At 38.1% G+C, this 27,381-nt stretch overlaps 1 protein-coding gene and 1 long non-coding RNA gene across 2 annotated transcripts in view; one reads left to right on the top strand and one right to left on the bottom strand.

Moving 5' to 3' along the window:
- LOC149135569 (myotubularin-related protein 13-like) overlaps positions 1-5,268 on the top strand; it is a 223,748-nt gene extending 218,480 nt beyond the window's left edge. The window contains exon 22 of the mRNA XM_089351883.1: positions 5,248-5,268. Coding sequence (XP_089208009.1) covers positions 5,248-5,268 — 21 coding nt within the window. The remainder of the gene's footprint in view (positions 1-5,247) is intronic.
- Positions 1-7,545, bottom strand: part of LOC149135568 (uncharacterized) — a 440,654-nt gene extending 433,109 nt beyond the window's left edge. The window contains exon 1 of the long non-coding RNA XR_016241905.1: positions 5,532-7,545. This is a non-coding gene — a long non-coding RNA (uncharacterized LOC149135568). The remainder of the gene's footprint in view (positions 1-5,531) is intronic.
- Positions 7,546-27,381: the final 19,836 nt, after the last annotated feature.

The raw sequence follows: 27,381 nt of genomic DNA, 5'->3' as shown, positions 1-27,381 counted from the left end.
TAGTCACCTGTATTGCTAACCAGGTGATACACGAAGGAGTCATATCCAATGACTGGTGTAGCAGCACCATTATTAACTGCTACAAAGGTAAAGGTGACGCTTTAGATACAAATAATTACAGAGGTATCAAATTGTTAGTAATGAAAGTCACGGAGAGGGTCTTAGCCCAACTAATTAGGGAGCAAGTTAGTTTAGATGAGATGCAGTTTGGGTTTGTGCCAGGGAAAAGCACCACTGATCCTATATTTCTGGTAAGACAGCTGCAGGAGAAATACCTAGCCAAGGATAAACCTCTGTACCTGGCTTTCGTTGACATGGAGAAAGCCTTTGACAGGGTCCCCCGATCCTTTATCTGGTGGTCAATGAGGAAACTCGGTATAAAAGAATGGTTAGTGATGACCATGCACTAATTGCTGAGTCACTATCAGAACTAGAGGAGAAATTTCAAGTGTTGAAGCAGGGACTAGAATCGAAGGGCCTTGGAGTCAACCTAGCTAAAACCAAAGTCCTAATAAGTAGGAAGGTAGACAAAACACAAACCCCTTCAGGTAGATGGCCCTGCTCGATCTGTAGAAAAGGTGTAGGTAGAAACTCTATAAGATGTACCCAGTGCAAGCTGTGGACACATAAGAGGTGCAGCAATATCAAAGGCAGGTTAACTAGGAAGTTAGTTTTTGTATGTGGCAGATGTTCAGGTGCAATAAACACTGTAAATATGCAGAAAACAACTTCTGTCTCATTCCAGGGAGGAAAACTATATATAGTTGATAGCTTCCACCATCTGGATGACCAAGTTAGTAGTGGGGGAGGGTGCGCTGAAAGTGTAGCTGCTAGAATAAGAATAGCCTGGGCAAAGTTCAGAGAGCTCTTACCTCTGCTGGCTACAAAGGGACTCTCACTCAGAGTAAAAGGCAGACTGTATGACACATGTGTACAAACAGCCATGCTACATGGCAGTGAGACATGGGCCGTGACTGCTGAGTACATTCGTAAGCTCGAAAAGAATGAAGCCAGTATGCTCCGATTGATGTGTAATGTCAGTGTGCATACTCGACAGAGTGTAAGCACCTTGAGAGATAAGTTGAACCTAAGAAGCATCAGTTGCAGTGTGCAAGAGAGACGATTTCGCTGGTATGGTCACGTGGCGAGGATGGATGAGGATAGCTGTGTGAAAAAGTGCCACACCCTAGCAGTTGAGAGAACCTGTGGAAGAGGCAGGCCCAGGAAGACCTGGGATGAGGTGGTGAGGCACAACCTTCAAACATTGGGCCTCAATGAGACGATGACTTCTGACCGAGACCTTTGGAAATATGCTGCGCTTGAGAAGAGCCGGCAAGCCAAGTAAGACCTAAATTCAAGGCCTCTGCGAGGGATGTAGGCAGCCCACTTACGCGTAACATTCCTTCATTGGACACTAAACTCTGCTTGCGAAGACCTGTTGAAGCAAGTGAAATCGAAATCGAACTAAATTCGACGACTGGCCCCCATACCAACGTCTCCTTCATTGGACACTAAACTTAGCTTGCGAAGACCTGTTGGGGCATGTGAAAGTGAAATTGTGAGGGCACCACCGTTCGAGCATGATTGTTACCAGCGTTGTCTTCCTGGCACTAGTGCCAGTGGCACCTGAAAAATCATTCGAGCGAGATCGTTACCAGTGCCGCTGGACTGGTTCTTGTGCAGGTGGCACATAAAATACACCATTTTGAGCATGACCGTTGCCAGTACCGCCTGAGTGGCCTTCTCGGAGTGGTTGGCTTTAGGAAGGCCTTCCAGCTGTAGAAACTCTGCCAAATCAGATTGGAGCCTGGTGTAGCCATCTGGTTTCACCAATCCTCAGTCAAATCGTCCAACCCATGCTAGCATGGAAAGCGGACGTTAAACGATGATGATGATGATATATATACAGTGGGGGGTAATAAATATTCGTACATGTCAAAATTCTTTATTTAATTTCTAATGAACATAAATGGGATATACCAATACTATATTTGCATAAACATGCATAAACTAAGAATATGCAAAAGAAACTAATAAATTATAGTAACTAAGGAATTTATATTCAATGAAAAAAGTATTCGTACAGAACATAAATAATCGATAATTTTGATTTAATACTTCGTAGCATAACCATTATTCAGTTCCACTTCAACCAATCACTTCTTGTTGTTCTTAATCAATGACTCGCATCTTTCTTTAGGAATTTTTTCCCATTCTTCTTGACTAATTTTCTTCAAATTTGGAATGTATGTTGGGGCTCTTGAATGAATTTTAATTTTCAAATAACGCCACAAATTTTCAATGGGGTTCGAGTCAGGTGACTGGCTTGGCCATTCTAATAATTTTATATTGTGATCGACAACACATGTTTTGGTAGACTTCGCCATGTGCTTCGGGCCATTATCCTGTTGTAAAACCCGCCTTTCACAAAGCTGGAGCTTTTCTACAGAGTCCTATAAATTATTGTTCAAAATATTTTGGTACATCTCTGCATTCATTCTACCATCTATCGCATGTAAATTGCCAGTGCCATTCGAAGAGAAACACCCCCACATGATGTTGCCACCTCCAAACTTTATGGTGGGAATTGTGTTTTTCGGCGAATAGGCGGCACCATCTTTCCTCCAAACACGGCTACGCGAATTTCATCCAAACAATTCAATTTTCAACTCGTCTGTCCATAGAACATTTTCCCAAAATGTATCAGATTTATATTTATTTTCATAAACAATGCCTTTTAGTCAACAGCAGAGTTTTTCTAGGAGAGCATGACTTCAGTTCATTCCTATGAAGTTCATTGCTGATTGTTCGCAGTGTAACACTGGTTCCTGAAGCTAACAAATCTTCTTGAAACTCTTTTCTGATGATCATTGCATTTTTTTCGATACTTCACTTCATTTTTCTTAAAGATCTAGGGGAAATCTTGCGTGGTGCACTGGATCTTATTCTGTTTTCAACAGTTCCCGATTTTTATATCTTTGAATAAATGAAGATATGGTAGAAAATGGAATACAAAGGGTCTCTGATATTTTCCTGTAACTTTAACCTGCTTTCCACTGTTCAATAATTAAGTTTTTCACTGAATTTGTGAGTTCTTTACTTTTCGCCATTATTACGACACTACTTTATGTTGCCTCAGTGCTGAATGAAGAAGTTAGCACTTTGACACTTAAAAATGACTACTGATAAGATTATTGGAACAAACGAGAAAGTTCTAGTAAAAAAAAATAATTTTAACAGTATTTTGTGGCATAGAAACTCATAAATTTATTCTGTACGAATACTTTTTTCACCCCTAAATATTTATAATTGTATATAAATTCTTTAGTTACTATAATTTATTAGTTTCTTTTGCATATTCTTAGTATATGCATGTGTATGCAAATATAGTATTGGTATATCCTATTTATGTTCATTAGAAATTAAATAAAGAATTTTGACATGTACGAATATTATTTCCCCCCACTGTATATACACACACACACACACACACACACACACACACACACACACATATATATATTATACAGACACGTACATAGATATATGCAACACAATGGCCTAGAACAAATTGCCTAGGAAATATCACTATCTCTAATAGGACATTCCCTTATCTCTATCTTCTATGACACAAGCTGCAGATTGATGCAACACAATTAGATGTACAAAATCCTACTCATAACAGATAGTTGCACGATGGGTTGAAACAATAGTCGTACTGAATGAAGACTTGTGCTAAATCTATCTTCCGTTTCCTTCATCATTATTACATGTACATACCTATAGATATACATGGAAACAGTTTTGAGTTGGTGACAGGAAAGGCATCCAGTCACAGAAACAGCCTCAGTAAACACTGGAAACATGGAAAACTGGACATTAAAGAATGATGATGACAATCATCATCATTGAAAGTCTACTTTCCAACCTGGCATGGGTCGGACGTGTGTGTGTGTGTGTGTGTGTGTGTGTGTGTGTGTGTGTGTGTGTGTGTGTGTGTGTGTGTGTGTGTGTGTGTGTGTGTGTGTGTGTGTGTGTGTGTGTGTGTGTGTGTGTGTGTGTGTGTGTGTGTGTGTGTGTGCGCGCGCGCACACACACACACACACTTGCCCCCCCATACCTACTATTACCCCCAACTTCAGAACAGATGTCAATATGTTTATATTCGAGTAACTTAGCAGTTTGACAAAAAGAGAATTGAGTACATGCACGCATAACTGAGGACGTGTGTATATGTATACTTTTTTTTTTATATAGTGGTATAAATACAATTAAGATTAAAAAGGATAACACAAGAACAGTGTTTGACAAATCATGTATTAGGTTACTGCTGTAACGAAAATCGAAAACAACGTTTCATACGTTAGTCCTTCATCAGAAGAAATAAGCACAGAAACATTAAAAAGAAATATAGTGAAGAAAAATAACCAAACGTTTAGAAGCCAGGTGGGAAGTGAGTAGCTACAAAGGGAGAAAAGTCGAATGTGTAGATGCAAATATGAGGGGAAGCAGCCATAAGAGGTGGTGTTAGTGTCATGTATATACGTATTGAGATGTGAGATGTGCAAAAGCGTTGTTGGTGCCTGCATGTAACCATTAGGCAGATGGTGTGAAAACGTGTATATGAGGAGGTGGGGGCGGATGGATATAGGAATTAGATGAAGGGCATAGAATGGCAAGAGCAATGTGGTGTTATCTTGATGTGTGGAGTGCGCAAGTGTATAATAAAAGTACGTTCGGGGTGTATATACATATTCTCATGTATATATATATATATATATATATACATATATGGTATACACGATTTATTCACATACACACATTTCTAAGAACTGCTGGAGTAGGTTTCAAAAAAGTACAATATCAGACATTGGTAGAATTTTGTGTGAAGTTTCGGCCTTATAAGTGGAGTGTTAGTGTAGTCAGAATTGTTGTGTTTCCTGTAGAGTTACAGTTGAGTATCAACTGTTAGTGTTGTGTAAGGAGTGTGTAGTATTGAGTGGAGTGCGAGGTGTACTATGTGAAATGTGCATGGAGTGGCCTGTAAGTAGTGTTATATGTGTATGTAGTATTGTATGTTGCTTGTTATATGGGTGAAGTGGTGTTATAGATCGTGAATTATTTGTAGAATAGTCTATAAAAAGTATATACGGAATGTTTTATGTGAAAGTCTGTATCAGGGATGGTGTTATTATTTGAAATTACCGTTCTTTAATTTGTACGTAATTAATGTTGTATCCTTATCAGCTCACACAAAAAGTATATTAGAATTTTTTTAAACATTTTATCCAAGAGACATCGAGAAAAGAAGAGGGGGAATTGACCGCGCATACACACACATGTGTGTGTGTGTGTGTGTGTATATATATATATATATATATATATATATATATATATATATATATATATATATATATATATATATATAACACATACACATTTTTTGACAAGGACTTTCGGGATATGGAAATCCTTTTCTAATGAGTATATTTCGGTCTTTGAGTAATGTAGTGGAGATAAGAAATACTCACGTTCTTTTTCGTGATCATATCCAACAACGACGAAGTAGTCAGCCAGACGAGACATGACATCTAGCTCCAAGACTTTATACTCCGACTAGCTAAAGCCATTACATGGTCGCCATCTTGTTGCTACTACTGATACTATTGCCGCTGATGCCGGGGGGAGGCGATACTACTGCACTATTACTGCTACTACCAGGGTTTCTACTGCACTGTTACTGCCGCTGCTACCATGGGTTCGACTGCATTACTACTGCTATCAGGGGTTCTACTGCTGCTTATAAAAATGTTGCTAATGTTGATGCTACAATTAGAGATACTACAAATGCTGCTACTAAGGATATACAGCACTACTGCTGCTATTGATGCTGATGATGATGACAGACACTGCACTACAGCTGATAGTACTGAAGATACTACTTATGTTATTAATGATGCTACAGTTGCAGTTACTACAACTGCTGCTGCTGACTTACTGACTGTCAGTATTATTACTGCCGCTACTGACTGTAAAAGGTTTCGATGGAATCGACTGTTCGTTGACGCTAGAGATACACATACACAGGGACATACCTATATACACATACACATGAACATATACAGTTGGCTAGTTAGTCGGTGGGCGGGCGTCAGCTGCTGACTTTTCGCCAAGGGAAATAATCACAATATTACAAAAGGGAAACGACCTACCAGCTTGACAGATTTGTCATACCGTAATATTAGGGTACCTACAAAAGCTCTGCAACACACACACACATATTTATATATATATATATATAATGTACATTTTAGATATTTTTTATAAAGCCAAAACAATGCAAGCTGTAAAAAATTAACAATACAAGTCAATGGTTAGTACTATTACATAGTATTTCAATATATGATCATTAGGATCCCTACTTAAAGAGATTTATGGAGATAAGATGTACTATTAACTTTTATAATTTGCATTATACTATAAAACAATATTTAAAACATATATGTGTATATCAGACAGTGCTTCATCGAAATTATGCTACTTTAATATATGCGTACGTGTTACATTATGTTTCAATCATGGGACTGCGAATATAATGAATCCCCTTCATGAAGTTATTAATGAAACAAGTACGTATCTGATACTTATTCCGTAGGTAATTGGTACCGAAACTCTTAAGTTCCGAGGATGTAAACAAACTAACTCTGGTTGTCAAGCGGTGTGGGGGAATACACAAAGAAATACGCGAACGCATACATACATACATACATACATACATACATACATAGGAACCAGGTTTCTGTGTAAATTCACTCACAAGACATATGGCATTCGAACCTCTAGGGTATGCCCTGGCACTTGCCACTATCTACATCTCTCTCTTCTTTTACTCAACCATCCCATTTTTATTCTGATCCCGGCTCTTGTGAGTATGCCTGGCATTTTGCCACCATCTCTATCCTGCTGTCTGCCACACTGTCTCTCTCCTCCTGCACTTTCCTCAGGTTGGGTAACCATGTATTTCCTTTGCAGTAGCGCACCAGTTTCTATCTTCATTATCTCTCTCTCTCTCTCTCTCTCTCTCTCTCTCTCTCTGGCCAGGTAACCTTGTACTTCCTCTACAGCAAAACACCTGTTTCTCTCTCTGTCTTACTATAACCTTTCATCATCCGACACAAGATCACCTCCTCCAATGCCCCCTCCCCTCTTGAAAGGTTTTTTTTTGTCTTGCAAATACTTGGTGACCCTGTCAGTACAGGTGTCGGTGTTTGGAAGGACAACCAGCTGTAAAAACCTTGTCAAAACTGACCTCGCTTGTGCTTGTGCCGCATAAAAAGCACTAATTCCACTCTGCGGAGTAGTTGGTGTTAGGAAGGACATTCAGCTGTAGAAATATTGTCAAAACAGTCACAGAAATCTGGTGCAGGCTTCTGCCTGGCCAGCTCTTGTGAAACCGTCCTACCCATGCTAGCATGGAAGGTGAACGGTAAACAATGATGATGATGAAGGCATTGATTGGCCCAGGGCTATTGTAAAAGACACTTACCCAAGGTGTTACACAGTGGGATTGAATCCAAAATCATGTGGTTGCAAGGCAAGCTTCTTTACAACATAACTATGACTGTGCCTTTATCTTATTTTTTATCTATTACTGTTTCAGTCATGAGACTGTGGCCATGCTGGGGCACCACCTTAAAGAGTTTTTAGTTCAACAATTCCATCCCAGTACTTATTTTTTTAATCCTGATACTTATTCTATTGATCTTTCTGCCAAACTGCCAAGTGATGGAGACATAAACAAACCAGCACCAATTGTCAAACAGTGATAGGGGACAAACACATATACATACATACAGGTACAAGATTTTCTGGGAAGGGAACACAGACGGGGTTGGGGGCATGGGTATACTTCTTGCAGAGAAATGGGTGGATAAGATAATCGAGGTAGCCAGAGTATGGGATAGAATACTTAAGATTAGATTAGTCCATCACCATGGGTTAGCAACCATTATCTCGGTCTATGCCCCTCAGCCCAGGCTACCCGATGGACAGAAAGATCGATTTTATAACGCCCTCTTGCAGACTACCTCATCAACGAATGACAGGGACCTTCCCTTTGTGGCTGGTGACTTCAATGGTCATGTTGGACAACATTCAGGGGCTTCCATGGTGTACATGGAGGTTATGGTTTTGGTTCCCGCAATGAGGAGGGAACCAGGCTGCTGGAGGTCTGTGATGCAAATGACCTTACGGTTTGCAATACTAACTTCAGGAAACCTGCCAGTCACCTAGTCACCTACCGTTCTGGCAGACACACTAGCCAAAAGGGAAAGATGGCTGCTTATAAATGCCAAAACCTTCCCAGGTGAAGAATGTACCCCACAACATAGACTAGTAGTTAGTGACTTCAGGATCAGGGCTAGGTGGTTGCCCAGAAGACGACCAGCATGGAGGAGAAGGGTCTGGAAGCTTAAAGATCCTGCAAATGGACAGAGATTTAGAGACATGTTACTCGAAGCCTTCGATGAAATAGAAGGGGATGTAGCATCATATAATGTGGAAGACAACTGGACGTTTCTACGGGACAACCTGCTGAGGGCCACTGACCAGATTTGTGGATGGTGCAAAGTCCCCTCTCAACCCAAAATAATGTGGTGGTGGAACAATGTAGCTGACAGGGCTATTAGACTAAAGAAACAAGCTTGGAAGGACTGAAAGAACGGTGGTAGCAGAGAATTGTATCAGACTGCCAGAAGGGAAGCTAAGCGACAGGTTTACTTAGCCAGAGGGGAAGCAGATAATAAAAAATTTGCCAATGTTCTGCACCATGAGGACCAAAGACTCGAAGTATTTCGTGTTGCAAGACAGTGTGTGAGAGAGAATCGTGATGTCATGGGAAAGAAATGTGTTTGCATGGATGATGGTACATTTGCACTAAATGAGGCTGCAAAGAGAGAGATTTGGAGACACCACTACGAAAGATTGCTCAATAAAGAGAATGAATGGGAGAAAGGGAGTCTGCCAAATGTCAACCCAACAGAGGGACCAGCTATCCAAGTTGACAGTACCATGGTAGATAACGCAATTAAGAGTATGAAGACAGGGAAAAACCCCCGGCCCATCAGGAATCACTGCAGAAATGCTCAAAATATTTGGTAGTATTGGCTACAGCCTAGTCACCCGTATTGTTAACCAGGTGATACATGAAGGAGTCATACCCAATGACTGGTGGAGCAACACCATAGTTAACTTCTACAAAAGTAAAGATACATATAATTACAGAGGTATCATGTTGTTAGATCAGGTAATGAAAGTCACGGAGAGGGTCATAGCCCAACTAATTAGGGAGCAAGTTAGTTTAGATGAGATGCAGTTTGGGTTCATGCCACGGAAATGCACCACTGATGCTATATTTCTAGTAACACAGCTGCAGGAGAAATACTTAGTGAAAGATAAACCTCTCTACCTGGCTTTCATTGACATAGAGAAAGCCTTTGACATGGTCCCCCGATCTCTTATCTGGTGGTCAATGAGGCAACTCGGGATAGAAGAATGGTTAGTGAGAGCTGTGGGAGCCATGTACAGAGACGCTGTCAGTAAGGTAAGGGTTGGCAATGAGTACAGTGAAGAATTCCAGGTAGAGGTAGGGGTCCACCAAGGTTCTGTCCTCAGCCTCCTCCTATTTATTATAGTCCTCCAGGTGATAACAGAGGAATTTAAGACAGGATGCCCCTGGGAGCTCCTCTATGCTGATGACCTTGTACTAATTGCTGAGTCACTATCAGAACTAGAGGATAAGTTTCAGATGTGGAAGCAAGGACTAGAATCGAAGGGTCTTGGAGTCAACCTAACTAAAGCCAAAGTCCTGATAAGTAGGAAGGTAGAAAAGATACAAACACCTTCAGGAATATGGCCCTGCTCGATCTGTAGAAAAGGTGTAGGTAGAAACTCTATAAGATGTACCCAGTGCAAGCTGTGGACACATAAGAGGTGCAGCAATATCAAAGGCAGGTTAACTAGGAAGTTAGTTTTTGTTTGTGGCAGATGTTCAGGTGCAATAAACACTGTAAATATGCAGAAAACAACTTCTGTCTCATTCCAGGGAGGAAAACTAGACATAGTTGACAGCTTCCGCTATCTGGATGACCAAGTTAGTAGTGGGGGAGGGTGCGCTGAAAGTGTAGCTGCTAGAATAAGAATAGCCTGGGCAAAGTTCAGAGAGCTCTTACCTCTGCTAGTGACAAAGGGTCTCTCTCTCAAAGTAAAAGGCAGACTGTATGACACATGTGTATGAACAGCCATACTACATGGCAGTAAGACATGGGCCGTGACTGCTGAGTACATGCGTAAGCTCGAAAGGAATGAAGCCAGTATGCTCCGATGGATGTGTAATGTCAGTGATGTGGCAAGAATGGATGAGGATATGCTGGCAGAAACGTTAGCACGCTGGGCGAAATGCTTAGCGGTATTTCGTCTGCTGCTACATTCTGAGTTCAAATTCCGTCGAGGTCGACTTTGCCTTTCATCCTCTCGGGGTCGATTAAATAAGTACCAGTTACGCACTGGGGTCGATATAATCGACTTAATCCCTTTGCCTGTCCTTGTTTGTCCCCTCTGTGTGTAGCCCTTTGTGGGCAGTAAAGAGATAAGAATGGATGAGGATAGCTGTGTGAAAAAGTGCCACACCCTAGCAGTTGAGAGAACCTGTGGAAGAGGCAGGCCCAGGAAGACCTGGGATGAGGTGGTGAGGCACGACCTTCAAACATTGGGCCTCACCGAGATGATGACTTCTGACCAAGACCTTTGGAAATATGCTGTGCGTGAGAAGAGCCGGCAAGCCAAGTGAGACCTAAATCCAAGGCCTCTGCCAGGGGTGTAGCCAGCCCACTTATGTGTACCTTCCTTCATTGGACACTAAACTCCTCTTGCCAAGACTTGTCGAGGCAAGTGAAATCGAAATCGAACTAAATTTGATGACTGGCACCCATGCCAACGTTTTCTCCTTCATTGGACACTAAACTTGGCTTGCGAAGACCTATTGGGGCAAGCGAAAGCGAAATCATGATGGCACCTGTGCCCAGCGTCGCCTTCCTGACACATATAAAGACATTCGAGTGAGATCATTGCCGGTGCCGCTGGACTGGCTCCTGTGCAGGTGGCACCTAAATTACACCATTTTGAGCGTGGCCATTGCCGTTACCGCTTGACTGGCCTTTGTGCCGGTGGCATGTAAAAGCACCCACTACACTCTTGGAGTGGTTGGCATTAGGAAGGGCAACCAGCTGTAGAAACTCTTCTAAATCAGATTGGAGCCTGGTGTAGCCATCTGGTTCACCAGTCCTCAGTCAAATCGTCCAACCCATGCTAGCATGGAAAGCGGACATTAAACGATGACGATATATGGTGCATAGGTGCAAAGCAGTGTTTAGGTATGAGCAGAATTAGGTTAGTTGAAATATGTTTGTCACATATTTCAACTGCTAGAGGCAAATACACTGCAGTTACTGTGGAGAAAAAATCTCTCTTATGTTAAAAAGATGTGAAAACACCCATTCATTCAGTGTCGCCATCTCTCAGAAATCTCAGGCATCAATGTTTAACTTGAAACATGGATGCCTGAGATTCCCGAGAGATAGTGACATTGAATGAACTGAGTATTTTCACATCTTTTTACCATAAGAGAGATTTTTTCTCCGCAGTAACTGCAATGTATTTGCCTTTAACAGTTGAAATATGTGACAAACATATTCAACTAACCTAAATTCTGCATATATATATATATATATATGACAGGCTTCATTCAGTTTCTGTCTACCAAATCTGTTCGCAAAGCTTTAGTCAGCCCAAGGCAATAGTAGAAGACACTTGCCCAAGGTGCCACACAGTGGGAATGAACCCAGAACCATGTAGTTAAGAAGCAAACTTCTTACCACACAGCCACACTTACACCTGTATGTATACATATGTATATATGTATACTCTCTTTTACTATCTATATATATCAATAGATATATTTATTTTTTATCTTTTACTTGTTTCAGTCATTAGATTGCAGCCATGCTAGGGCACCACCTAGGTAGATAGATTTTCTAAAACTTAAATGGGTAAGTGGGCTATGTTTTAATATTAAGAGGAAGTAGGAGTAGAATTTGTGTGAGAACACTATAGCTATGCGAAGTGGTATATATGTGTGCTGTATGTGTAGATAGATACATATATATGTGTGCATATGTTTATATATCATTTTGATCAAAAAGTATTAGGTAAAGTGGATTTATACCAATTTTTAAAGTTCTAGGACAAATTTGTCATAGAATTGGCTTCTCTAAGTCTTTACAATATGAAGAGCCACAATTTTTCCCGATATATTTTATAGGTGAAGCTGCCCAAGCGTAATCTTAGAACTTCTTTTTAAACTGCAAGAAATTTTGTAATACTAGCCAGTAATTTGTGATGGGACAATTACTAGAGGTATCATCTCATTATTTGGGAAGAGTTCACAATGGCTATCAAAACTTTCTGGAAGCTCTGAATCAAAACTTATGTGATTAGAGAAATTCTGAAGTATTAATGGATGCTGTTACTCTTGTACTATCTGGAGACTTTTGCCAGACTTTTATCTTTCATTCCAAAGGGCACCAAAGCAAACAAGTAACAGCTAACTTGAAGTCATCTGACAAGAGTGGGCTGAAAAGTTCATAGGCTGACTATGAAAGAGTGATGCTAGAACTGTGAAATCTTGCATGCATGGGTTTATTCCCCAAGGGCATTCATGCTCACATAGTTGCTACATTTGGGGATGACACTCCAGCTTTATCAACAGTGCAAAAATGGATAGCTGAATTTATGAGGAGAATGGAGACTATTGAAGATGACCCAAGGTCTAGACATCCTGCTACCACTGAGGAAAACATTGATTGTGTTCACTACATGGTGATAGATTACATACAATTGACTATAAATCAAATAGCCAATGTTGTTAGCATATCCCATGAGAGAGTTGAGAATATTCTGTACAATGAACTTGAAATGATGAAAGTTTCTACTCAGTAGGTGCCACATCTTCTGACACTTGATAAAAAGTTCACCAGGCTTCTAAATACCTTTAGAAGATAGTAAAATGTGACCAGTAAGCTACTACAGAGAATTGAACCCTGTACCTCACAAATTCTGGCTTAGTGCTCTGTACCATTAAGCTAAGCAATTCCTCTCTTCAAAATTTATTAGAGTGTATGTATGTAGAAATCATTTTAAATTCAAAAGAAACAGAACTATACTAATAAATATTTCAACAGGCTGAAACCACTTGGACTGTCACCTCACACTCTCAAACTGAAGAAAGGATCCCCAATTAGTCTTTACAAGAATTAGATGCTTCACATTGATGCAATGCTACAAGTTTGATATGCCTGATGCTTTTATACTTTTGGCAGTCTTGGATAAACATCCCCACGCAGCTTTATATATTTCAATTTTGCAAATATTTCTTCAGATACAATTCATCATCATCATCATCATCATTTATCATCTATTTGGACAGTCTAACTGAAAACTGGTAAGCTGGGTAGCTGCACCAGGTTCTGGTGACATGTTTTCTATGACTGGATGTCTTTCCTAATACCAACCACTCCAAAAGAGTAGTGGTTGCTTTTTACGTGCTACCAGCACAATATATAGATGTATTTATTTTCTACATTTTAGTTTTTGTGTTTCCGTCTTCCATATGTTTACTTTCTGCCTTCTCAGTTTGTTTGTGTTTCTTATATTATTCAATTTTTTTACTTCATTATGATATGTGGTTTGTGCTAAAGAATATATTTGAATTTTCTCAAAATATGAAACTATTAGCAGCACCTTAATACATGTATTGTGCCCTTTGAATAAATAATATTTATCTCTCACGAGATGAAGTACTTTTTTTGTTGACTTTTCTATCACAGAACAGTACATTATATATATATATGTTAATAAATTTCAGGGTAGCAAAATATTATTTAGAAATATTTTACCACTGTGGCCTAGCGTGTAAAAAAAAACGGTCGATAGACTATATATTATTCATTATATATACAGTGTACATTTAAACATATAAGAGATGGCCATAATAGGACATCTCTTATGTGTTTAAATGTATGCTTCGTCCAACCCATGCTAGCATGGAAAGCGGACATTAAACGATGACGACGATGATGATGATGATGATGATGATATATATATATATATATATATATATATATATATATATATATATATATATATATATATACATATATATATAATAATAAAGGAGTTACGACGCAAAAACGTATAAATTCAAATGAATATATTTATCTTCTTCAATATATATTTCAGTATAAAGAATTCATTAAGAGGCTTAAATCAAAATTTCTTTACACATCATTCAGGAATAAATATAACATCAGAAAAAATACATTCCGTTTAAAAACACAAACCGTTCATGGCGAAAAAATTTCACAATTACAAAAACCGAACAAAATTTTTAAAGTTTTAGCAAAAAGAACGCTATTACCTACATACAGGCATCCGCGTGTGCACCCGTACACACACGCACACACGTTCATACGCGCACACACGTTCATGCACGCACACACGTTCATGCACGCACGCACGTGCACTCTCACATGTATATGTATGCATACACAAAGAAGCAAAGTTCACAAGTCATAAACACATACACACACACATACATCCACATATATATATATATAAATATAAAAATATGTTTAAAAAGCCATATTTTAAAATATATTATAAAATTATATATCCATATACAAAAAAAAGACCCTATACACATACAAACCACCATACATACACATATACGCATACATACATATATACATATATATACATGTACATATACATATACATATACACACACATATACATACATACACACATATATACATATATATATACATATATATATATATATATATATATATATATATACATATACATATATACACACACATACAAAACATCACACACATATATACACACATACGCACATATATATATACATATACATACATAAACATACATATATGTACACATACATACATATACATATATATATATATATACATATACATATACATACATATGTATACACATACATATATACACACATACAAAACATTACCCACACACACACACACACACATATATATATATATATACATATATATATATATATATATATATACATACATGGTGGTTGTCTACTCCTTAAACAGAGTTTGACCACCTCCTGCACCTACACCTTAGCCCTTTCATGGCGTCTGATGTGGCTTTTTAAACCAGACAGTGTTTTGAAAAAACACCCACACAGATTGCACCTCTGATTTACACTACCAATACCTGCAAGTAAGTTCTGCTCATTGTGGATCCTAACATGTCTTTTAAGACCCCCATTGGATTTGCAAACCCTCTGGCACACACCACATTCAAACGTGTGCACAGTCATATAATCAGAATAGCTGGGTGAGGTTTGTTTTCCATGGGTTCGCAGGTGAGATTTGAGGCCAGCCAAGGACAGACATGGTCTGTCACTGACTGTGCACACAAAAAGGTCCTTGTCATTCACCTTCTCAGTCTTCACCTTTTTCCTTAAATGTCTCTTGAGCCCTGCTTGCATCATCCTGGCCTCTTCAAATGCTTTCACTCCACTCCACACCCTTGTTCGCCATCCAACTCGATCTGAAGCGAGGACTTCTATATCTTTTGGAGCCATTCCAATTGACTTCATAGCAGTCCTTATGCCATCCTTAAACCTTTTTTTAGGTTTATGCCGATAACGTTTCCCCTCTGCAAGCTCACCATAAAACAGCTGTTTCGGCATGCGTTCATCTGCCATTCGAGCAATATGGCCACACCATCTCAATTGGTTCCTCAAAATCATGGCTTTAATTGAGGGGATGCCTGCAGATGCAAGGATATCTGTGTTTGGAGTAAAAGAATTCCATTTAATTCTTAAAATATGACGAAGGCATTTTTGGTGGAATTTTTCTAACATTTTAAAATGCCTTTCATAACAGGTCCAAGTTTCACAGGAATACAATAGGGATGTTAAGACAAATGATTTGTAAAGAGCCAGCTTTGTATTGTTATTTATATGTCGCTGGCGCCAGACGCGTGACTCCAAGCCACCAAATGCTTTTGCTGCCCTTTGAATTCGCAGGTGTATTTCCGTATCAAGATTTCCATCATCTTGAACAGAGCTTCCCAGGTAGACAAATGAATTGACAACCTCAAGTAACTTTCCCTTAACAAAAATTTTAGGGGGGTTACAAACAGCACCATACGCAGGTTGATACATCACAACTGTTTTTTTCAGATTGATGGTCAGGCCAAAATCATCACAAGCTGCATCAAATGCAGATACAAGGGATTGCAGACCCGATTCAGAATGACTAACCAGATCGCAATCGTCAGCATACAAAATTTCCCTAATAAGTGAAGTAAAAACCTTCGTTTTAAACTTCAGTCGGGTCAAATTAAAAACATTCCCCGTTGTTCGATATTTTATGTAGATACCCTCCTCAGAGTTTTGAAAGGAATGTGACACCACAACGGCAAAGTATATTGCAAAGAGGGTGGGTGCATCAAGGTCTCCCTGCTTTACTCCATTTTCCACAGCAAAAGATTCAGAAAGCCTACCACCAAAATTAACCCTAGCTCTCATATCCTGATGCAAAGCCTTGACCATCAGAAAGCCTACCACCAAAATTAACCCTAGCTCTCATATCCTGATGCAAAGCCTTGACCATGTTTATAAACTTTTCTGGGCAACCAATTTTCCCCAGAATTAGCCACAGAGCACTTCGATTAACAGTATCGAATGCTTTGCTCAAATCAACAAAGCAATGGTACAGAGCAAGATTCTGTTCAATGCACTTCTCCTGTAATTGTCTGACAGTAAAGATACAATCAGCTGTGCCCCTGGAGGAACGAAAACCACACTGAGACTCAGACACCATACTTGGAACTATAAAGGTATTTAAACGTTCTAACAAAATGCGGGCGAGCACCTTTCCAACCACAGACAAAAGGGAAATCCCACGAAAATTACCACACAGATCCTTTGGCCCCGATTTATATAAGGAAACAAGAATGGCATCAATCCAGTCTTGAGGCACTTTCTCACTTCTCCAACAGTGACAAATTAAAATATTTAAGAGTTCCATCATTTTGTCACCCCCATATTTCAAGACTTCTGCACAGATTCCATCAGATCCTGGAGACTTGTTGTTATTCAGCTTATTCATAGCTAAATAAATGTCATTTAGAGTTGGTTCAGATGCCATCTCTTCTATAACTGGAAGTTGTTCAATTTTTTCTATCGTCCTCATATTAACGGATGATGGTCTATTCAAAAGTGCAGAGAAATGTTCTACCCAACGCTTATGAATAGAAGCGGTGTCAGTCAGAAGAAAACATCCATCTTCTGTTCTCACTGGAGCTACTGAAGAAGATTTTGGACCATATACCTCCCTAACATAAAAATACAAACAACTGGCATCATTTCTATCAGCTGCTTCTTGTGCCCCTTTTGCCCTATCATTCCACCATTCCTGTTTAATTTTCCTTAGAGCAGTTTGCACCCTCCTTTTCAGCTTTCTGTAAGTTTCATTTGAGTTGGGATTCAATGACTGAGAGAGCAGTGTATTGCCTAAGTTTTGTTTTTCTAAAAGTAGATCATGAATTTCTGCTGATCTATCTGAGAACCAATCTCTGGATTTATGAGATTTAAATCCCACTGACGAACTTGCAGCCTGAAATACTTTTGTTTTGAAATCTTCCCATAAATTGTTTGGGTCAAGATTAATACTTTCTATAGCGTCGTGGAATCTTTGCAAGTTGCTTGATAATTTAAAGTTTGCAACGTTTAACTTTTTGGGTATCTTAGGACCAGACTGTCGGTTTTTAGGTTTTATCGAAAAATCTATTTTGCCACGCAGTAGATGATGGTCAGTCCAGCTCTCTACCCCTCTCATGACCCGAACGCTAGAAACGTCTTTCATATCACATTTCCTAATCAAAATATAATCTATGAGATGCCAGTGCTTAGATCTTGGGTGCATCCAGGTGGCTTTATATTTATTTTTCTGCTTAAATAGAGTGTTGGTGACAACCAGATCATTCTCAGTACAAAACGTCAAAAGAGCTACTCCATTTCTATTGCATTTTCCAATCCCATGTCGACCTAAAACAGGCCATGAAACATAGTCCCTTCCAACTCTTGCATTGAAATCTCCCAAAATGACCAGCTTGTCAGAAATTGGTACTTTCCTCAATAATCTTGCTAGATTGTCATAAAACTGTCCCACAGTTTCCTCAGAATGGGACATTGTTGGTGCATAAATACTGACAACGGTAAGAAACCTACCTTTTGTCAGTTTGATATGGCATGACATGATCCGGTCAGATATACCACTTGGAAGCTCTGCAATGGAGGACACTAATGTATTCTTGAGAGCAAACCCAACACCAGATTCTCTACGCTGACCCTTAGGTAGGCCTTTCCAGAAGAAAGTATATCCATAAGCAGATTCCATTACTTGACCCTCACCAGAGAGACGAGTTTCAGAGAGAGCAACTATTTCAAGGGAATATTTCTTTAGCTCACATGCAATAAGTGCAGTACGCCTTTCTGGCCTCTTCGTGAAATTATCATCAAGAAGTGTGCGCACATTCCAACAGCCAAAATTCAAACAATGTTTATTTTTACTTTTTCTTGAGGACTGTTTGACCACAGTGGCAGGATGACGACCGGGTCCAGCCTGTGATACACTGGGACACCTGCCGGGCCAGACCTGTTCCCCTGATGTTCCCAAGCCTTTTTTGCCATTTACTGAATTTGTTTCAGACATTTTAAAATAAGTTACAGGTGCATTTTTAGGTTTCTGCCAACCAACCAATTGAATGATTTTACTAAGATTTGGAGTACAGGAAGTACCTGTGCAGATGAATAATTTTTAGTGGGTGTAGCTTGCACTGCACTACCCCCACTTATTAGCCCAAGAAGACTTTCACCGGTGTGACAAGAGAATTGACAAAACCAGGAATTTCCAAGGCCTTAGGTTTTATTTCGGAGATTTCCTTCTCCTAGATAGATTACCAACCAAGGTTAAAGAGCTTCTACCTGCCCATGAGATAAGCCGTCCCATTCCAGACACCTAACCGACACTCTGTACAGTGAACAAATATCACTCCGGTGACCGATGTGGAGCAGCTCATCAAAAAAATAAATAAATAAATAAATAAAAATTTTTTAAAAATATATATATATATAAATAAAATATAAAAGATAAAAAATAGTATATATATAAAATTAAAATTATTCATATATACATATTTACAGACATTCACACACATATACACACCCATACATATATATATATATACATATTTACAGACATTTTGTTGGATGGTCGTTGACTGTTCAGGAGTTCATCCGCCCTTTGACAGGTCTTATTTTTCGTCCTGCAGGGTGTCCAACAACACCCTCCTCACCAAGCAAGCCTGGTGGGGTTGCCAGTTTAGTCGCCGACGACCCGACCATGCAACAGGTTGTACTGGATTACATGTTACCAGTAGCACTGAAGAGCGACCTGACATATACATACATATAAGTATATATACACATATACATACATACACACATACATATACATACACATACCCATATACATATATCCACACACATACACACATACATACACATATATACACACATTTTTCCACGTATACCTATGCATATGTATATACACTTGCACATGTATATGAACAGATGTACGAATAAGTAAATAGAGCAATAGCAGAACTAAAAATACTAAAACCCAGACCTTAATACCCGATCATAACAAAGTTCTGCTATAGGAGAAATAAACAATGAAATTATCTAAACCAAAAATAAGTATGTTTGCGAACGTGAACACATCTGAACCCATTATATGTTAGTTTATTAATTAGTTTATGCTTAGAAAATAGAATAAAAAACAACTCAAGATTGCACAAGTTGCAATACCTCCTACCCTTATCGTATGGAAAATTCCTCCCTATAATAGACAATTCTAACGAAAAGTTCTTATTTTGTTCTTTTAACCCCCAAATAAACCTACTAAGACTAGTACTAGCTATTTTACTCCTATCTCTAAACGTATTAAAGTGACAAGAAATTCTCCTACAAATCTTATCCGAAGAACAACCCGCATAAACACTAACATCTGTATCACTCTTAACCTTACACTGATACACTATATTCCTTAATCTCACGTTCGGACCCTCAAACTTTAACCTCCTGGGATTAATCTCAGTTACCTCAATCTTAGAACCTATAATATTATTACCTAAGTGAGGGTCCTCATCCCTATTCATTCCATTCATGCCTGTCTTAAGAACTTTAGAATTATGTGCTGCAATAATCTGCTCTAGGTTCTTAGTATTGGAAAAACCAAACCTAACACTATGCGTATTAATAATTTTACCGTAACGCGAATTTGCAGGGAAATGTTTACTAATTACCTCCCTAAACTGAGCTACCAAATTCGACTTAACAATTTTACCAAATGGTAAAATAAACCAAAGATAACCATCATTAATATTATTAAAGCCTTTTGCAAAATACCTAAAACATTTAGAATTACGCATGACATTATTACGATTATATCTATGATCATAATTTTTTTTATTATTACTCCTAACCAACCTAAGCTTATTATTCCTAACATCCCTATCTACTCTAACTTCACCAGATTCAGGTTCAACATAATAAACCTTATCTTTAAAACCAGCCCTATTTAGAGCTTCATTATAAAAAGGAGTTTCATTATCGAAAACAACACGATTAGCTGATAACTTAGAAAGCCTAATCGAAATATTTCTAACTAAATTATCAATAATACTTCTAGGGTGGTTACTCCATCTACTTATATATTTCAAATTAGTAGACGGTTTATGGTACGGTCTATACGTATCGTTTTTTTATATCAAGTGTCACATCTAAATAATTAGCTAGCGAAATATCATCATCGTAAGTGACACTCATTCCCATCCTATTAAAAAATCTAGATAACCTACCTTTAAGTCTCTGCAAACATTGGGTAGAATAATTCCTAATATAAATAAGACAATCGTCCCTATATAAACCGCCCCTAACCATAGGGAATTTATCAGCCAATTCATACAAAATATAGGAACCCACAACATCCGCTATTTGAGCTGAGTCGGAACTTCCCATAGGAACATCGAAAGCATTAGGAGTATCTTTACGAATCCAAATCTTATCATTAAAAGAAATAAAGGACTTCCGAGCAGCTAACACTACTTCTATTTCATCCCTAGTAAGCCCTACCTTGTTATAGAAGAACCAAAGAGCTAGGGTTAATAGAAGCATAGAAATTTTTTTTTTTTTTGTATATGGATATATAATTTTATAATATATTTTAAAATGAGGTTTTTTAAACATATTTATATATATATATATATATATATATATATATATGTGTGTGTGTGTGTGTGTGTGTGTGTGTGTGTGTGTGTGTGTGTGTGTGTGTGTGGATGTATGTGTGTGTGTATGTATGTGTGTGTGTGTGTGTGTATGTGTTTATGACTTGTGAACTTTGCTTCTTTGTGTATGCATACATATACATGTGAGAGTGCACGTGTGTGCGTGCATGAACGTGTGTGCGCGTATGAACGTGTGTGCGTGTGTGTACGGGCGCACACGCGGATGCCTGTATGTAGGTAATAGCGTTCTTTTTGCTAAAACTTTAAAAATTTTGTTCGGTTTTTGTAATTGTGAAATTTTTTCGCCATGAACGGTTTGTGTTTTTAAACGGAATGTATTTTTTCTGATGTTATATTTATTCCTGAATGATGTGTAAAGAAATTTTGATTTAAGCCTCTTAATGAATTCTTTATACTGAAATATATATTGAAGAAGATAAATATGTTCATTTGAATTTATACGTTTTTGCGTCATAACTCCTTTATTATTATTAATATAACCAAAAGGATCGATTCTTGAAGAGTCTGCATACCTTCACTGTCGTTTTTTTCTGCTATTTTGGTGATGATTTTTTGAGTTAGCTTACCAATTATTTTTGTTGGTAGTTAATTTATATATTGATATATATATATATATATATATATATATATATATATATATATCGTTTGTAGAAAAACATAAAACCAGAGAAGAAGCACACTCTAAGATGTAGAGCAATTAAAATTATGAAGGGGGAGGCTGGTTTATGGGGTTACCCTGGGTTTCTCATCCATAAGGGGTTGGGGTCTGATGATACGCCATTAGACTGGACCCCTTATGGACGAGAAACCTAAGGTAACACCATAAACCAGCCTCCCCTATTATAATATATATATATATATATATATATATATATATATATATATATATATATATATATATATATATATATATATATATATATATATATATATATATATATACAGAGGTTGGACAAAATAATGGAAACACCATAAAATTTCAAAAAAATTAATTTTAATATGGGGTAGGACTGCCTTTGGCAGTAATTACAGCTTGAATTCTACAAGGTATAGATTGCATTTCCCTCCGGAAACAGTTCCACAACCATAGGATGAATTTGATCAGATAACATGCTTAAATAGTGTTGACTATTAATTCTGCTATGAAGGGAAACCATTGGGCTGGTGGATTTCCAAGATATAGCCCCCCCAAATCATCACAGATCCTCGTTCATGTTTAACAGTTGGAAGAAGGCAGTCTGGGTCCAATGCTTCTTTTGGTTGCCTCTATACGTATATTCTGCCAGTGGTTGGAAATAAGGTAAAGGATGACTCGTCCAAGAAAACAGCATTCTTTCACTGCTCTGGGGACCAATTCTGTAGGTTTTTACTCCATGCTAAACACTTTGCAATATTTATTTCTGAAAGTAGTGCTTTTCTGATTGCAACCCTCATGTGAAATCCAGCATTGTGCAGCTCCCAGCGAACAGCTTTTGTGGAAACTGGGTTCTTGTGGTGGTCATTAAGCTCTGCAGTAATTGTGAGAGCTGTACTTTTGTGATCCTTTCTAACAATTCGTGTAACAGTCTGACAGTCCCTATCTGAAAGTTTTGGTTTTCTTCAAGAGTTTTGTTTCGACAAGGATGTTTTTCCCTCTTTCTCAAAGGCTGTCATTACTTTGGAGACAGTACTTCTTGATACACCAAACATTTCGGCTGTTTTCATTATGCTCGCGCCTGCCATACAATGACCAACAATTTGACCTCTTTGAAAGTCTGATAGATCTGTCATTTTAATGAATTTTAATTATCTATTCTGATGATATCTGAATAGAACCAGCAATTTTAGCAAAACATATTAAGTAACACTAATAATGTCGGTTTTATAGATATTTCAAAATTATGATGCTAAGTGTTTCCATTATTTTGTCCAACCCTTGTATATATATATCATCATCATCATCATCATCAGCATCATCATCATCATCGTTTAACGTCCGCTTTCCATGCTAGCATGGGTTGGACGATTTGACTGAGGACTGGTGCAACCAGATGGCTACACCAGGCTCCAATCTAATTTGGCAGAGTTTCTACAGCTGGATGCCCTTCCTAACGCCAACCACTCAGAGAGTGCTTTTACGTGTCACCCGCACGTATATATATATACACACACATTATCATCATTTAACGTTCACCTTCCATGCTGGTATGGGTTAGACAGTTAGACTGTGGTCAAGTGTTGTTCTTATATTGTTTGAAGTGCTATGTATCATCTGAAGAAAGTGTTTTTTCTTTAGTTATGATGTAATGTACTCATCTATTAAAAGAATCTGTTGGAAACAGGTGTACTGAAGTGACATTTATTCATTGTTTATTTGTATGTATGCATATACATATGTAGCAAGGGCCATAAAGGCTAAAGGGAACAGGGCAGAGTTATGTTCCCTCATTCTGTCGTCAGTAGGTGGTGCTTTGATGGCACTTCCACTAAGGAGGTATAAAACCTTAGTCGGACATTCATTCTCTTTTTCTCTTTCCCCTTCTGTCACCTGCCCACACAGCTAGAACAGCTAGCTCTCTTTTACTCCTGGCCATGACAACTACTATGCTATGTAGCTGGAGCAATGCTCGCTCTCTATTCTTTCAGCATGAACCTTTAACCCTCAACGACTACTGGCTTAATTATTAGCCACACCACTAACTAAATTCCCTAATGAGGGAACAAACAGTTTGCACACCTTTTGTATTATTTCACACACACCTTTGTAAAGCATGATGATATAAAACTTGTTACACATAACCATCTCTGAACATTGTTTGTTGCATACACATACACGCAGCACAATACTAAACAAATGATCTAGACTAATCCTTAACTCTATCCTAAACATATACTCTGTTACTCTGTTACCTGTTTCAGTCATTTGACTGCAGCCATGCTGGAGCACCGTGTTTAGTCGAGAAAATCGACCCCCGGACTTATTCTTTGTAAGCCTAGTACTTATTCTATCGGTCTCTTTTTGCCGAACCGCTAAGTTACGGGGACGTAAACACACCAGCATCGGTTGTCAAGCGATGGTGGGGAGACAAACACAGACACACAAACACACATACACATATATATATACATATATACGACAGGCTTCTTTCAGTTTTCATCTACCAAATCCACTCACAAAGCTTTGGTCAGCCCAAGGCTATAGTAGAAGACACTTGCCCAAGGTGTCATGCAGTGGGACTGAACCCGGAACCATGTGGTTGGTAAGCAAGCTACTTACCACGCAGCCACTCCTGCACCTATATATATATATAAATATATATACATACATATACATATATATATATACATATACATACATACATATGCATATAAATATATATAGACATCCACACATACATATATATACATGTGTGTGTGTGCACATGCACACATACAAGTTAGGGTGAATGTTCACAAAACCACATTAAGCTATGGACACAGACAGTGACATCACTGACTGTTTGCAACTTCCTGACAACTGGTGTCATCATCATTAGTGGTTGCGCTGCCATTGGTGAAGTTTATTGATACTTGTTGTCAACAAAACCTTCTGCTCTCTCTCTCTCTCTCTCTCTCTCTCTCTCTCTCTCTCTCTCTCTTTCTCTCTCTCTGCACTTAAATTCCTCTGGAATAAAAATCCCTTTCAAGAAAATAGGTGACAGGAGATACATCCAGCTGTAAAAATCCTGTTACAATATTTACTTCCTTGCTAGTATGGAAAACAGACATTAAGCAAAACAATTTTATTGATTTGAAACCATTGTGTATATAATGATGTTATTTTTTCCTTTTCCATGTATATTTCATTTCCTTCTTTTTATATTAGTGTGCTCATAAAGTAATAAAATATGAATCAACCAATCACATCAGAGCCATGGTCGAATGGTTGGGAACTGTCTAGAAATAGTATATCACCTCTTCTATCCGACAGAGTGTCATTCATAGTTATTTTGGTAATTAATCCCATGGAGGATAAGAACTTTATGAAACAACATATTTGCCATTGCTTACTGTATGAGTTTTGAAAGAAAAGTGCTGCTACAGAAGCAATAAAAAGTATTTGTAAAGTGTATCTGGATGCAGTGAAAGCTCATACATGTTATCTGTGAGTTAAAAGGTTTAAAGATGGTGATTATGACATATCCAACAAGCTTCCCTCTGAAAGATGACCCACTCTGAATGACAACCTTTTGAATGAGACTCTTGTATCTGATCCACGTCAAAGCACCAGAGATTTGGCACAAAAATTTAATGTGTTATGTTCAGTTATCTACGAACATTTCAAGCAAATTGGGGAAACATGCAAACAGGGAATTTGGGTTTCACATGAGCTTATGTTTGAGAACTGAACACAACCTCTCACCATCTACAGCAGTCTTTTAACCTAGAATAACAACCTGTCATTTCTGCAGTAGATTGTTACAGGTGATGAAAAATGGGGTTTGCATTACAACAGAAAACAAAGAAGACAATAGTTATCATATAATGAGAGGCCAGTGCCAACACCAAAACCAGAACTCCATCCAGAATAATCCTTACTTTGTATTTGGTGGAACATGAACAGTATCATCCATTACAAGCTAGTGGAACATGGAAGGACCATGAATGCAGATGTCTAATGCCAGCAACTTGATCATATAAATGAAAAATTACATCAAAAGTGGTCAGCTTTGGTAAACAGAAAAATGTATTACTCTCCAGCATGACAATGCACAACAACACCCTAGAAAAAATAAAATTGTAAGGATGGGAAATTCTTCCACATCCTCCATACTCACCTGACTTAGTACCTATGGATTTCTATCTGTCCCAATCACTAGAACATTTTATAAAAGGCAAAACATTCAGAAATAGGTTTCTTTGAACATGTCAAAAAAAGTTACTTTCCTGTTGGGCTACAGTTGTTGAAAATGATGGTAATTACAGTCTTGATTAAAACTATTCAGATAATTGTAGTTTACATTCGTTTTTATATCCCAAAATTTTAATAGTTTGTATGAAATAAAAATTAAGATGTTCAACCTAACACTGAATTCTCAATTGTCATTATTCCAATGTAAGGGCTAATATATCTATACATTTTTACTTACATTTTCCACTAAACAAATCTTCCAATGAAACACTATTTAGTTTGTCAATAAATACACTGTCCCCTCTAGATACAACTTCTACTGACATATATCTTGTTAAATCTCTTGTTATTCCTTACATTACAAATCATAAATTATTCAAGCTTGAGAAGACACTAAAGACATATTCCAATGAAATATTTGGTTTCTCTATAAATATACCATCCCCTCTATATACAATTTCTACTGACATCTATCTTGTTAAATATCTTGTTGTTCCTTATACTACAAATCAAACTATTTCAGCTTGAGAAGACACATCAAGTTAAGTAAAATCATAGTTGTGGTCAGTGTCAGTGACAAGTGAAAGGTATCCACGCTGGTGACACGTAAAAGGCACTCTTGCTTGTGACATGTAAAAGACACCCAGTACACTCTGTGGAGTAGTTGCCATTAGGAAGGGCATCCGACCATAGAAATCAAGCCAGAACAGATTGGAGCCCACTGCATGTCTCCAGCTTACCAGCTCCAGTCAAACCATCTTACCCATGTTAGTATGGAAAACAGACGCTAAATGATGATGAAAACAGAATGTAATTTACATTTAATCTTGTATATTTTGAGGTCCTTTTTCACTATATAATATTTCTGAACATAGTTTACTTGAGCATTGGGAAGATGAGCCAGAAGAAGAGGGCCATGACGTCAATGGTCAAGGGACTGACTGGAAGAAGAAGCGTGA

This window comes from Octopus bimaculoides, chromosome 5, assembly GCF_046866305.1.
Source record: "Octopus bimaculoides isolate indiv1 chromosome 5, ASM4686630v1, whole genome shotgun sequence".
Classification (NCBI taxonomy): domain Eukaryota; kingdom Metazoa; phylum Mollusca; class Cephalopoda; order Octopoda; family Octopodidae; genus Octopus; species Octopus bimaculoides.
The sequence above is the reverse complement of the archived record's forward strand: the minus strand, read 5'-3'. Positions and strand labels throughout refer to the sequence as shown.